The sequence below is a fragment of the Oratosquilla oratoria genome, chromosome 19, assembly GCF_046742065.1.
Source record: "Oratosquilla oratoria isolate Oo_2021 chromosome 19, ASM4674206v1, whole genome shotgun sequence".
Classification (NCBI taxonomy): Eukaryota; Metazoa; Arthropoda; class Malacostraca; order Stomatopoda; family Squillidae; genus Oratosquilla; species Oratosquilla oratoria.
The window spans coordinates 34,956,520-34,971,604 of record NC_134795.1 but is presented as its reverse complement, the minus strand read 5'-3'; the positions used below and the strand labels follow the sequence as shown (position 1 = coordinate 34,971,604).

Here is a 15,085-nt window from a genome sequence, read left to right as displayed (position 1 = left end):
CCCAATTTATATGCTCCTGTTATTCTGTTTTTTGCTTTTTCCAAATTCCATTATACTACACTTTTTTGTATTGAACTCCATCTCCCACTTCCTACTCCATTCTTGTACTTTATTTAGATCACTCTGTAGTGATTCACAATCTTCTTCAGTTTTCACTCTTTTCAGTAGTTTTGCATCATCTGCAAAGAAGCTCATATAGCTTTCAATTCCTTCCTCCATATCATTTATATAGCAAACATTATTGGGGCCAGAACTGTTCCCTGCGGAACACCGCTTATTACTTCATCCCATTTTGAGTGCTGGTTTCTTATCACTACTCTCATTTTTCTTTCTTGCAAAAAGTCTTCCATCCAATTCAGTAGTTTGCCCTGTATTCCTCCTTCAGTTTCTAATTTCTTAAGCAACTTCTTATGTGGTAATTTGTCAAAAGCTTTCTTTAGGTCTAAAAATGCACAGTCCGCCCATCCATCTCTTTCTTGTATTATATCTATTAGCCTTGAATAGAAACATATTAAATTGGTGACGCATGATTGTCCTTGTCTGAATCCAAATTGCCTTGGATTTAACACTTTGTTTTTTTTTTCTAAATATTTTACCCATCTACTTTTGATCATTCTTTCACAAATTTTTGCTATTGTACTTGTTAGAGAGACTGGTCTATAGTTGGTAGGTTCTTCTTTATTTCCTCCTTTATATATAGGTACTATATTTGTTTTTTTCCAATCTTCTGGAACTTTTCCTTCTTTCAAGGAACTATTTATTATGCTATGTATTTTGTCTGCCAGTTCATTTCTGCATTCTTTCAAAATCCAGTTTGCTATTTCACCTGGTCCATGCGATTTTCTAACATCAAGATTACTCAAGTGTTTCAATTTTCATTCTTTGTTACTTCTATTTCTTTCATAGGGGGGACTTTCTCTTTCCATTCAATCTCTTCAGGTTGTATGTTCTCCCTTGTAAACACTGATTTAAAATGTTTGTTCATAATTTCCGCCATTTCAATCTCCTCTGTGTATTCAATTCCTCCTTGTTTTAATTTCTCCAAATCTTGTTTGTTTTTCAGTTTGTTGTTTACAAATCTGTAGAATAGTTTTGGTTGATCTTTACATTTTTCTATGACATCTTTTTCATATTTTCTCTTTTCCTCTCTGCACGCTTGTACATATTCATTTCTATAACAAGTATATATTTTCCATTTTTCTGTTTGTTTGTTTGTTTTTTGTTGTTGTTGTTTTCCATTTAGCCCAAGCTTTGTCTCTTTTGTCTTTTATCTCCCTACAACTTTTATTGTACCAGCACTTTATATATTCTTTTTCCTGTTTTTGTCTTGGGACATACTTTTCTACTCCCTTTTTATATATTTTTGTCAAAATATTCCATTTCTCTTCTACTGTTGTATCTTCTTTGTGTATTCTTTCCCAGTTTTCATTTTGGAAGAATTCTCTTAATTTATCAAAATTTGCTTTTTCATACATCAATCTTCTTTTTCTATATTGTTCATTTCTTTTTATGTATTTTTTCTCATTTAGTTCTAGTTCTATCAATATGTGGTCACTTTTGTTTATTGGTGCCTGGTATTCTATCTTTTCCACAATTTCAGGTTCTGATGTGAATATTAGGTCTAGTCTCGATGGTTCTTCTTCATTTCTATACCTGGTGTTCTCTTGGATCCATTGTGTCATTGTGTGGTCAGTAATCATCTGAAGTAGAACACTTCCCCATGAGTCTTTTCCACCCTTTACTGTCATCTCTTCCCAGCATATTTCTTTGCAATTATAGTCGCCCATCATAACTATTCTTCCTTCATCTTCCATTATCTTGTTTACTGTTATTCTTGTGTCTTCTAACATGCTTTTATGTTCATTCTCTTCCCACGAGGCTGTTTTTGGGGGCACGTAGTTTATTACAAATTTTCTGCTCTTCTTATCTCTATCTTCTACATAATCATCTCTAATGTATTGTTCCCATATGTGACATTCTTCACGCTTATATCCTTCTTAGTCAGTAACATAACTGTTTCTAATCCAATAATTATATGTATTGCGTCCTATGCTGTTGGGTGGTAGTGGGCCTTTTAATTTTGTTTCAACAATTCCCATTATGTCCGGATCTCTTTCTTTCAGATATTTGTTCAGTTCATTCAGTCCTGTTATTAATCCATCTATATTTGTGTAGGATACTTTTAACTTTCTGTTATTTCCATTGTATTCTCTGTTTCCTTTGTGTTTCTCTCTGTTATGCTCCATTTCTTCAATTTCATATTCACTACTCTCCAGTAGAATTCTTGTTTTTCTGTCTCCGTTCTGGTCTCGTTTTTTTTCTTAGCTTCATGTCTTTTCCTTATTTCTTCCTCTCTTTCCTCTTTATTCATTTCCCTTTTTATCCATACCTTATATTGTTCACTTGTTGCTAGTTTCCCTGTTTTGGATAAGATATTCTCTGCCGTCGTTTGTGACCTGAATTTAATCTTAATTGGTCTGGTCTTGTCTGTACTATATTTCCCGAGTCTGAATTTCTCTTCTATTTGTTTCATTATTTCTGGCTCATCTTCCTGAACTGATTCTAGTAATCGGCTTACTTTTTCATTTTCCTCCTTGATTCTTGTGGTTCTATCTGGGTTGTGTTTCTCTTCCATTCCTAATATAATTATACATTTCTTTTTATCTGCTACATCTCTTACTATATTCTCCTTTTGTCTTATCACTTTAATAATTGAGTCTTCAGTTTGTTCTTTCGTTTGCTGTTTAATTATGTCAGTGAATGCCACTTTATTGTCTTGGGTTGTCCTCCAACTCATAGCTTCTTTAGCTATGGCCCCTGTTTTCTTTATTCCTCTTTAATTCTTCATTCTCCTCTTTTACTTCTTTTAACTGTCTTTTTAATTCTTCTACTTCCTTAGTTAAGTTATTGTTTGCTTTCTCTAGTGTTTCTAATATTTCAACCCTTTCAGCCATTTTTGAAATTCTATCAAATCTACTCTCCCAATGTTCAGTCATTTGTTCAAGTTTTTCTTCGAGTCTTGCTAGTTGGGGGAGGTTGGTATCCGTCCCCCCCTCATTAAATCCATGGAAATTATTGTTCTCACCTTCTACTGTGCTACTCATATCTATTTTTCTAATCTTTATACCCCTTTTGTTTACATGACGCCTGCCTGCCTGGGTCAAGTCCTCCCCTTCCTCATTTCCTTCCATTTTCCTCAGTAATCCCTCCCCTTCTCCTTTTTCCTCACTTTCCCACTACACCACGAGCAATTCCCCCCCCCCCACCCTGTAAATACAATAGGTACTTCCTTTGCTTTGGGATCCACGAAATTTCACTTTTTCTTCAGACCGTCTTCTAAGCCGTCCGTTCGTTGAAGTGAGTGTGTGTGTATTTACCTAGTTGTATTTACCTCGTATTTTACAGGAAGGGGAGCTATGCTCGTGGTGTCCCATCTCCATATCTCGTTTTATCTAGACTGTTTTTACATTCGTGTATCGTTTTTGCACACACCACATTTTCATCTAACTTGTTCCAAACATTTATTCTTGTGGGGAAAACTGTTCTTTTCCAGGTCTTCTATAATTGTCTTTATTGATTTTCTTTCCATGTCATCTTGTATCTCTATCCCATTTTATTAGATCCTATCAATAATTTCCATGCCTTTCATGATATAAATAGTTATCGTCTCCTCTCTCTCTTCTTTGCTCCAATGTCTGTAGTTCAAGTTTTGCCAGCCTCTCCTTATATGATAGTTCTGAGGGCGTTGGTGCAAATGGGATTCATTTTGGACTGGGGGCACTGCCAAGGGTGAGGAAGTAATTGTAGCTGTGTAGCTTACCAGGGCTTCTATCGCTTTAGCGAATATTGCACTGTTACCGAGAACCATTTTTGGTTCATGATTTTAGGCAAGAGGATTTGTGCTGGCAATGAGGTATTCCATCGGCAATAACCAGCATTTCTATCCTTGGGGACAATATGATCATACTGAAGTCTGAAGAGGTGGAGTTGTAGATGTGGTAAGGGAGATTTAAAGGCTATACAAGTATAAAAATGATCAGTATTTTCTGAGCAAGTTTAGTCTCCAATTATAGAAAAATGTTAAGGACCGGTCTGTCCTTAAAATATGGTTTCCATATAACTGATGTGGTTAATACCTAATGTTAATGTGTTCTGTTAAGGGGCTGTACAAAGTATGGACCTATTATAGTTTTGAGAGGCTTGTCTCCAGGAGAAATTTGTGAAGATACAGTGATTGGTGTGCAGGCACATGCCTAGATTACAGTGCCAGGTGACCACTGCACCTGCATCACCCATGTTTGGGTTGTGTTGGGTAGGGAGCATCACTGAAAAGCTGACACTTCTTTGGAATCAAGCCTAGGACTTTCCAGTCTGGGCAAGTGTGCTTACAGATTACAGCATAGTTGCCACAAGTAACCATCTGCACATCTCCCTTCCCTGGGCCTCTGCCAGTCCGTGAATGTGCACTGCAGCAGTATCCTACTCACTGTGCAAAGTTGGGCAGGGAGTGTCACTGAAAAGCTGGCACCACCCAGGAATCAAACCCAAGACCTCCCACTGTCTGGGAAGGTGCATTACAATTACACCAAGGGCACCTCTAGTAACCACTGACACAAGTTGTAACTATACTTCCAGATCACCTTCTCCTACTCCCACCATCACCAGTGGGACATTTGTTACTAAAAGGAAACGAGTTAGTTTGGTAAGGGTAAAGTGGTTAATTGGTATATTTTCAGTCTGGTATTACCTTCCCTGTTGGGAGTCAAACCATGAAGATGCTACCACTGGGAGGTATTAAGGTAACACTTAACCATCTTTCAAAACTTATCTCAGGAAGTAGTGTCAATAGGGAGGTCATAGTATTAAAACAAATCTTTCTATTTTCTGATTATTCAAATAAATAATTATGGACTAAAGACATAGGTTAATGAAAGACAAAGTGCAGTGATTGTATGGTATTAGCACAGTAGGTAGTAGGTATTATCAATAGAATCAAGGCTAACACACGCCAAAAACAATAGAAATATGGTAGAAAAATGCAAAGCTTTCCATAGTGTCATGATATATATATATATATATATGTTATATATATATATGTACTGTAGGTATATATATATATTAATGAAGAACCATAGGCCGCTCATACTTGGGTGGAACAAACTGACATTCCACACCAATTTCTATACATATATTCAAACAAGCATCAACTATATGCAAATAACTGCACAGCATCAATTCACCCACCAACTATCTATATGCATCAAGTTTGTCAACATGGCAACTACTTGCACATATGCACATAATCCCTCTTGTTCATCTTCCACCTAAACATTTGTGTGATAATACCTCAGTAGCAGGATGGGAGACAGTCCTCACCCTGATCCTTGTCCGACTTTTTGCATGGCAACAAACCCTAACTGCCCATGAGCAGCAAATTTACTTAAAATTGCTTTTGAATCCTGCATTGCTAACTGAATCTGTAAATCTGCTTTTGATGCTAACTCTTCAATTCAAAAGCTAATGCATAGTTAATTCTTGAAATTAAAAACTAATGCAACATTAACTTTTTAAATTTAAAGCTACTACATCAACTGCATTTCCATTTTTTCTAAGATACTTTGCCCACTTGCCACATCAACCACAACCATAAAAATCACTAATATAATTTCCAACCTAACTGTACATATAATTAGGATGACTGGGGTGTTTTTAATATCAAGGTCATTTAGATACTTAGCTTTACAGGGCTTTACACACACAAAATTTCACAATTTACAGGGCCTCCTTCCACACTATAAAACAGTGGTATATTTGAGTACAAGAAGAAAATGAAAAAGATGTCCAGTCAACTTTGAATCCCTTCTACCCAGCATCATTATTTCAAAGCACAGCATGAAGACAGCTGAGCAACATTAAATGAACTCCCACCTTACCCGAACACAACTTACAACCCTTTGAGGCCTTGAAGGGTTGCCATCAGCTGAATAAAATCACCTGACCTCAGCACAAATTCATTGGAGTTGAATATCACCCTCAGTTTCAAAGGTATCAGAGTACCTCAGTTGACAGCATGATTGTATAAACCTTCATCCCCATATTTAAATCCCAATATTGGTCCTTCAAAATACCTAGATTATAAAATCCTGCAAGTTTTCAGTAAGAGAAGAAAAAAACAAAAAAAAAAATGCATCCAGTATAGTACATTTGGCAATGCATTCTGTACAATCCATACTATACAACTAAGCACATTGATCACTAAAGAAATTTGACATGTTCAGTCAACCAATACCTACAATGGACATGAGCCAAATATGTTTAGTACTGTTTATAGATGAGGTCTTAAGAGAAGTGGTGTCAAATCTAGAACAAAGGTCCCTGAAAACATCATTCCTATTTCATTACCAATTTATTGTACTCCTTAAAGCCCTTTTGCCATGATACTATTTACAGATCTTGCTCTGGCTAAAACCCTATATATACTTGTTTTTTCATGCCAAGACTTCTTGCTGAAGGGATGTCATATTTTTTGCTGCAGATTCTGTTCTCACTAAAGCCAGATGATACTATTCTGCTTATGTCAAGACCTTGTGCTTAAGGAGTTCAAGTTGTCTGACTTGACCCCTCTGCTACAAATGGCATACAATAATTCATCTGAGACCATGACCTAGCCCTGAAACCGATAACCATTTAGGCTCCTCGTGCACCAGAATGCCCACAACAGCTGCCCCACCTACATCACTATGACATTCCTGATTTTGCTCACAAATAACTAACATCCATACTGATGTTGCAACTTGAAAATAAACCAGCTTCATGGAGAAGAGAGCAACCAGGATAGACACCAACAGTATGTTTATTTACCCAATGTTGTTTCATATTACATCACATCATTAATTCACTAGCATATCTATCCTCGGGGACAATACTTATCATGCCAAGATAAAAAATAATACTGGAACAATGGAACAAGGAGGTAAATGTACGTTATTTATTGAAATGTGAGATTAATAAAAGAATGTGATGTTACCAAGCTGTTAAGAGTACCAAGTTAGGTGCAAATGATGTGAGGGAATATACATACATACATATACCAAAGGCTTTTTCCCATTTATAAGGGAGGTAGCCAAAAACCAAAGGCATAAAAACCACTCCCACCCATTCCATCCCTAACATACTACACTCCCTTCCACCCTCTTATCTTGGCACCTCCTGGATGACAGGTCATCCCTGCATCTCACCCACTGCCCTGGGTCAGAGGCAGTGTCACAAGACACAACACATCCACAGCAAAGCCACTTCATTAAATCAGCAACCCCCCTTCTCCATCCCCTCATGTAGAAAAGGAGAAGATGGGGAGAAATCCCTTTGGGCTGCGTCAATTTATTTGTCACACATACTCCCTCATCCCCCACCCACTCCCCCTCATGCATCACAGCATCATCCATACACAACCATTCTTCATTCACCCCTATCTTCTGTCCTCTCCCATCCTTCCTTAACAGACATTCCCCTCTTTTCCAATGCCCCTTTTAGCCAATCCATCCATATCATCCTAGGTCAACCCCCCCATGTTCACTCCTTCCACACCTCTTTTACTAGTCTTTCTTCAGGGAATATAAATTGGAAGAAAAGTGTGGTGCAATGAAACATTTTTGGAAGAATGGAAGAATGGAAGAAGCAGTTCCAAGAGGTTGTGGAATATCAAGTACATTTGTATTTAGAATGGGGACAGGCTGCATAATGGGCACGGTTGTATGAGATAAGGTTGGTTGTTGTTACTGGGGTTGGATTTATGTCACATCACAATCATCAGTAAACCTGGTGATGACAGTAATGCAAGGTTCAACCATCTGGTAAATAAACACACCGTGTGTACTGGGGGTATCAAAGGTTAGCAACCTCACCTCCCAAAAGATAACTTACTAAAAGAAAGGTATGGGAGAAGGATCAAGAGAGTATCTGTGGCCTGGCCTATGATTTAGGTCTCTGGTACTTCTCCCATACCTAGCCACCTCGCTTGGCGGGTAATGGCATAAAGATATAAAGTTTTGAGTCTTTGCTGGTTCTGTTCTTCATTATGAATCTTTGGTTCCCCAACTTGCTAGACTTCCTCTATGAATTTTCCAGGTTTCATTGTTTATGCACTATGTCTAGCTTTACCCCATTTATTTTAAACCTGGCAGAGATTTTCTTTGATCATGTTAAATAACTGGTTTGTAGTTCTCACAGATATCACTGAAATTCAATTTCATATCACATTAAACCTTTTTTAATGAGCAATGTTTACTCTTAAAATCTTATGAAAAAACTAATAAATCTCTGCCACGTTAAAATTAGCAGACTATATGCATGAAAGACGAATTTGGTCTAATATAATAAAAATAACTGTTGCCATGACTTTTACTGACTGGAACCCCATACTCCTACAGGAGCTAGCAATGGTCCTTGGACTCTCATAGATCTCTCTAGAATGAAACAGTGGACTGTTGTCTGATTTTTTTTTTTTTTTTTTTTTTTTTGTCAGATTTAGAGTAGCAGGAGAGGTGCTGACACCAGTTGTCAGCTCTCCTAAGGTAAAATGTGGAAGAACAGTTGAAACTAATAAAGAAAGAGATCTTTGACCCTGTCCGATTGAATGACTGCCAGCCCCTTAGGGATACACCTCCTAATGGTAGTGAGGGTGTTGATGGGTTCTGAAGACGGGCAGCAGGGAGATGATTCTCTCTGATGTCTGTCTTGCAGGACCACAGCTTGCAGGTACCCATCATTGGTCCCTAGGTCTAATATCTAAACCAGTCAACCATCCTTTAGTTTTCCTTTAAAATATCAATACTGACAAAAGTAAAAATCATAATGCTCTTTATTAGCTGCATCTTCAAGGGGTGACACTGAGGTGAAGAAGAGAATGGATCCCAACAGGTACAGCACCACCCAACCAATATCCACAGCAGCCAACAATCCTCAACCTCAACCAAAAGGTGCTGCCCCGAGGAACCAGTACCTGGCTCCCAGAACAGGACAAATACTCACTCTTTCACAGCATTTCAACTACCTTCCAACCAATACTTTCATAATTTTTTAATTCCTGTTAAGGAGAGCATCAAAACAGCACCTACCTTCCCACTTCTGCAAGCTGGTGATAATAGAAACAAACCAAGGTCCTTGTGCATGCCCTAAACGCACAAGACCCATCACACATACACACATATCTCTCCAATGCAACAACTTGGGTCCACCAAGAAAGCACCACACTTGCCGACACTTAACAAAACACAAGACACCAGACCTGTTGCCTAGTCACACCCAAACCCTCTACCAGAAAACATCCAAATACAATAACACAACTTAAACATACTACAAATAAACATTAATAGAATCTCAAACAAGCATGAATAACTGCACCAATACACAAAACAATACTCACCAGATCCTACTGCCACCCTTTACACGCTACCCAACCTTTACAAGACAAAATGCAACACAAATGTATGCTAGTTTCAATCATAACAAAATAAGCTAAATCACTCACAAACACTACAGTGGAAATAACCACCTTTAGACATAAAGAATATAACACCTACAACTGCATTGTATTGCCACTCACTCACTAATCTTCCACCCTTCATCTACAAACCACCATTACCCAAAAGATACCTCAACTTCAACCACTCAATAACTTAAACCACATACTGAGTCCTGAATGCATACCACCTCATACACAACTACCACATAATCAGCAGTCCAAGGAGCAAACTCACTGATCAACTCCTCAACCAAACTCCAGTAAACTACCTATACAATATTTAATACAAACATGATCTTTACATCACACATATGACCTCACAGTGAAGGCAAATAAGAAACTTTATGCATACTGAGAACAGTTGCATGCATAAGAATTGGAGTGCATGAAGAACATTAAATCCCTGAATACAAACAACTTGAGGAACTATACCAAACTATGTATCCAAAGCATGGTAACCCTAAATTAACATACACACAAAAAAAAGTAATAATTATAACTGCTTGCACTAAAACAATACCAAAAGAACATCTACACCCAAGTGAATTCTTTCCTGTAGAGCACAAGAAAAGCCTCAAACTTCCTTAGATTACATCACACACACCCTCTATATGCAACATAAAAACATATTCTACTCAAGTATCCACAATAACCTATGCCCTCTTCCCCCATAGCAACTCCTCAACTGACTGCCAAATTCAATACTACACCAATTCCCTCCCAGACCCATAAGAGAAATCACTCCCAAGATAAGCAAGAATTGCATTGGCACATCTACATTCAAGTTACAATCACAGAACAACTTGATACCAATACAGAACTGGCCTGGCAACCAACACCAACTGCCCTAGATGCAACCACCACACAGAAAACACGTGCTACACTTCTTCCAGGCATACATATACCAAAAGCTTTTCCCCCTTACAGGGGAAGTAGCCAAAAAAACAAAGGTATATACCACTCCCACACATTTTTCCCAGCAGCAACACAAACTCTTCACCAAGTGATTCACAGACTGAACCAGTGGCCTGTTTCCTCAGAACTGTGGGCCTCCTGTAAGAGAAGTGGGTCAACAGCGACTGATTACTTAATTAGGTATTCCTATTCACCAGGAATCTAAAACCTCTATGGTCAGCTCGGTCACACCCTTGATGCAAGCAATGATAACGAGTAATATGAAAGTGTACAACTACGGAAGCACTCACAGTACCACACCTAGCTCTGAATTTTCTCTATTTCCAGCCAGTTTTTTCTGGCTTCACTCTTTTGCAGGTGCTAACCATGCATTCTCTACAACTCTAACCTACTGATATGCATCAGAAACACTAAAATTCATACTAATGTACCTTTCTTTCAGAGCTAGTGTACATATATGCAAGTAAATTTAAATCTTGCAATATGTAAAAGCAATATCACTCTACTTGCTTCAACAGGAGACAAAATATTGTGCCATTTATTTTACTTTAACATTAAGCCTTTTTTTTATTACCAATTATAAAAAAGAATTATAAAAAATTACCTAAAAAAATAATAATAAGCTTGGGGAAAGTCTCATCTAGACTGGCTCCAAGTGGCTTTATCACACACAGCTCGATATATGCAATAGTTTTTCTTCAGCCAACCAAGAGGTTAACTCAAGGCATTCGAAAGCTCATTTCATCAACTTACATTTCTTTTTTTCTTTTTCTTTTTTCCTTTTTTTTTGTGAAGTACTCAACCATTTGTACTGGAGCCATATGTACACAAGCTAAAATTTTTACTACAAAAGACATTAGGCTAATCGTCAGTGACACAAAGTCTCCAATCAGTATACATATAAAATATTAATATGCACAATCCTGATCTCTTTGGGCTATTTGTGTTACAATCTTGCAAGACTTCACTGCATACAACTTAACTTGGATGCATATTCCTCTCGTTCCCCCTTCAAGTATCATAAAGGCAAATCAAAAGTAATTAAACAAAAATTTACTTTCTCCATACAACACTGAGAATGAAAGTGCAAGAACCTCCCAATTGAGGCTGTCAAAGGGACACAGCATTCTTACAAAGTATTAGAAAGGTCTTCACTCATATCAAATATAGGCAAGACATCACCATTTACATCAAGTATCGGCAAGGAAAACAATCTAGATAGGCAAGTAAAATATTCTTTTTGTCAGGTGTTGGTAAGAAGACACTATATATATATATATTTATAAATATATCAGGTGCGAGCAGTGAATCACCTGTCATATCAATTCTAGGAAGGAAAGATCTTATCCATATGTATAAGCAAGGAAACACCTCTCGTATCAAGAAGCCAAGGAAAACATTAACTTTATATATGGGCAAAGACATCATTCCTATCAATACATCACTTCAACAACAAGTAGTTTCATTGGAAACCACAAACCATCAACAAAATTCTAGGCAAAAAATGCCTACAACCTTTACCACAACCCCTTCCAACACAAGCATAAACAGTACACATACTTAAACAATACACACAGAAACATACACACACACAAACACGCATACACAAATGCCTAGTCAAAGTGCCAGTAACCTTTGTCAAAAACAAAATATATGCATCCAAATCTTTTGTAACATTCTGGTTTGAACACCTTCAACAATTCTTAGGAGCCAAGGTTCTCCTGCAAGAGAGAACCAGGGCAACGGATTGATTGACTCAATTAGCAATCTTTACTTTGCTAACATGTTGTGACTTTTTTTCTGCATTTACATTTTTCATTTTCTAGTATTCCTGGTCAAAACAAATATTGCAATACATCATCCCAGGTTTTGTTAATACAGAATACACTATTCTTGTGTACAACTTCACAACATGTGGCGACACAAGGTCACAGCAGAATTGGCAACAAGTAACCTTGACACTATATTTGACTTTATACCAGACTAAGTCCAAACTTTGCATGCAATATACTAAAATGCTTTCCCTTTCATCAGTGCCTATGGAGAACACTGCCTATGAGCAGGTGCAGTACTATGCTTCACACCGTGAGCATTCATGGCACATTTCTTGATTGCACAAAATGTGTTAAAGGATGAAATAAAGATCAAGAAGTCCTTATTCCAAGCACAAGAAAAATTAAAATAAAATCTGACCAAAAGAAAAAAAAAATTAGTGCTCTGACATGAACCAAATATATCTGAGTTTGCATATATCTTTATTCAGATTTTTATGAGGTTCTGACTAACCATTTTGTGTTTGCTAGATTCTGTAACCACTTTTGCCTCTTCTTGAACTTTCCTGTCCTCATCTCAGGACTCAAGAGTTCAACCCTGTAGGGGGGGTTTATGTTCAGTGCCCTATGTACACAATTATATACACTTTACATGTGAAAGAACCACAAAGCAAGGCATAGAGGACTTTCTGAGTATACTCCAATAAATACACACTGCCTTTGCAAATTATCTCCCATGTAAACTATACCCATCTCAAATAACTTGCTCCCTACCCTTAAAACTATGCAAATCTGCGTGGCATTTTGATACAATCAGATGTTGCAAACCCCACTGCTAAATCCACATGGTGTTGCAAAGCCAGTTGGTGTCACAAATCCAACTGATGTGAAAGACTTCTTTCTTACCCACAATGCTGCAACTGCCTAGTACTGCATAACATCAAAACAGAGTGACTATTTTAGAACTCAACATTTATTATAGAATTACCTAACACTGCAACGTATGTTATTACATTACTATCTGACAATGCAATACCCTTACTGGATAGATGAACCAACAGTATAAATCTAATTTTCCAAAGTAAGTTATTCAAATACCTCACATCATGGATAAACCTTTGCAAAACCAACTCAAAAGAACATTAACTACAACAGTTTCTGGCCAAGCAAAAATCCAGAGCGCAACAAAACTCGAAGACTAAAATCTATCTTTATGCAACTACTGGCATGTGAAATCTCAGTATCATGGCATGAATTAGCATTACCATCAACATTTTGTATTACATTATTACCTGACACTGCAATGGGTAGTGTGTAGCATCTCCTTCAAATTTGCAACAAAATGCTCATGATTACAAAGCTACCTGCACTTTCCATTCTGTAATTTTTTTTGTCAACATGGGTAAACGACTGGTCCATCCCCCAACTCAGTAGATTAACAAATTACCATGTTGCAATATGATATCACTCTGGTCATTTCAAAGCCAGCTTTCAGTACTGCACCTCAGAATATTGTAATTACATCTAACATTGCAATACCACACAATATTGCAACATCACGTTGCACTATCTACCAGCACAATGCTACCTAGTACTGAAGTATATTATTACCTAAAAATGCAATATCAATTAAGTAGTTCACTCACAATACTGCCAATATATATATTGTGAATACCAATCACAAAACCACAATCTAACACTGTAAAAATGCCTATTACTACACCATATATCATATTTTCTCAATATTGTAATACCATTGGATATTGCAACTCTACTGAATAATATAACAATAGTGAAATGCCTCCTGTGACGCTCCCATCTAACTTTGCAACACAGATATCAGCAACACCATCAGGTATCAACCACCACATCCCAACCCAAATCCACACAACCCTACTCTTGCGATAACAAGGCCACATTGCAGGCAAGGTCACATCAGCTCATCCTGCAGACCAAGCAAATGAATGTGATATATACAACGGGGAACTTGTCAACAAAGTTTCCCTCTTGTGGTTATTTTCCTTAATCTATTAAAAATTGTCCTTTCAAAAGAATCAAGATAAACTCAGCCCTAACACAGATGAAATTAGTAAACTACTACTCAATTCATAGACACAACAACATTTGCACAGTAGCTTGAAAACTTTGGTGTCTTCGGGAAGCCTCCTGCTGTAGTCAGCAGTCACACTTAAGGCAGGACTAACAGCACACACCAGGAGGGAATCAGTTATATACCACATTATTCACATGAAACCAGACACTGAAGAACTCAAATGACTGGTCAACAGTTAGCCGCTATAAAGCCCTGCTGCATATCAAACCCAAGACCACTTGCTATTGTGCAACCTGATGGCACACAGCCGGATACGTAATGTACGGAACCAGTTCAAACCAAGTGTGTCGAGTCTCATAATCACAACTACAGCACTGAGATACGATTGAACTAGGACTGGTATGATTTATCATGCAAATGTGATTTAAAATGATGCTAGATATAAAATAAGTAAAGATAAAATGCTTGGCTGTTTGGTCCTGCCTACATTGGGCACATTGTTCCTAGTGCCGGGTTATGTTATTGATGCCATGCCCAAATCGTGTGAGGCTGCGGTGGGTGTTGTCCCACTGAAGAATTGCTTGTGTCCATCATTTCCTCCTGCATAGTCCCAGTGCCCCCACCACCCCCTCCACGAACACCTCCACTTACTCCTGGAGCCCCTACTCCTCCATTAGTAAAGGTGAAGGGATTGGCAATACCCAGGCGCGGAGAAAAAGGTCCACCTGACTGTGGGGTGTAGGGCTTCCGAGGTGATCGGGCTTTGACAACACTTGGCCGTGCCAACTCTTCTAGCACTGATGGTGCTACGTAAGTGAAACC

The 15,085-nt window shown here is 37.8% G+C and overlaps 1 protein-coding gene across 1 annotated transcript in view; it reads right to left on the bottom strand.

Moving 5' to 3' along the window:
* Window positions 1-4,940: 4,940 nt before the first annotated feature.
* The window catches only part of LOC143035836 (ribosomal protein S6 kinase beta-1-like), an 81,191-nt gene continuing 71,046 nt past the window's right edge, over window positions 4,941-15,085 (bottom strand). The window contains exon 11 of the mRNA XM_076202876.1: window positions 4,941-15,085. Within this exon, the coding sequence (XP_076058991.1) occupies window positions 14,783-15,085 (303 nt within the window). The 3' untranslated portion in view covers window positions 4,941-14,782.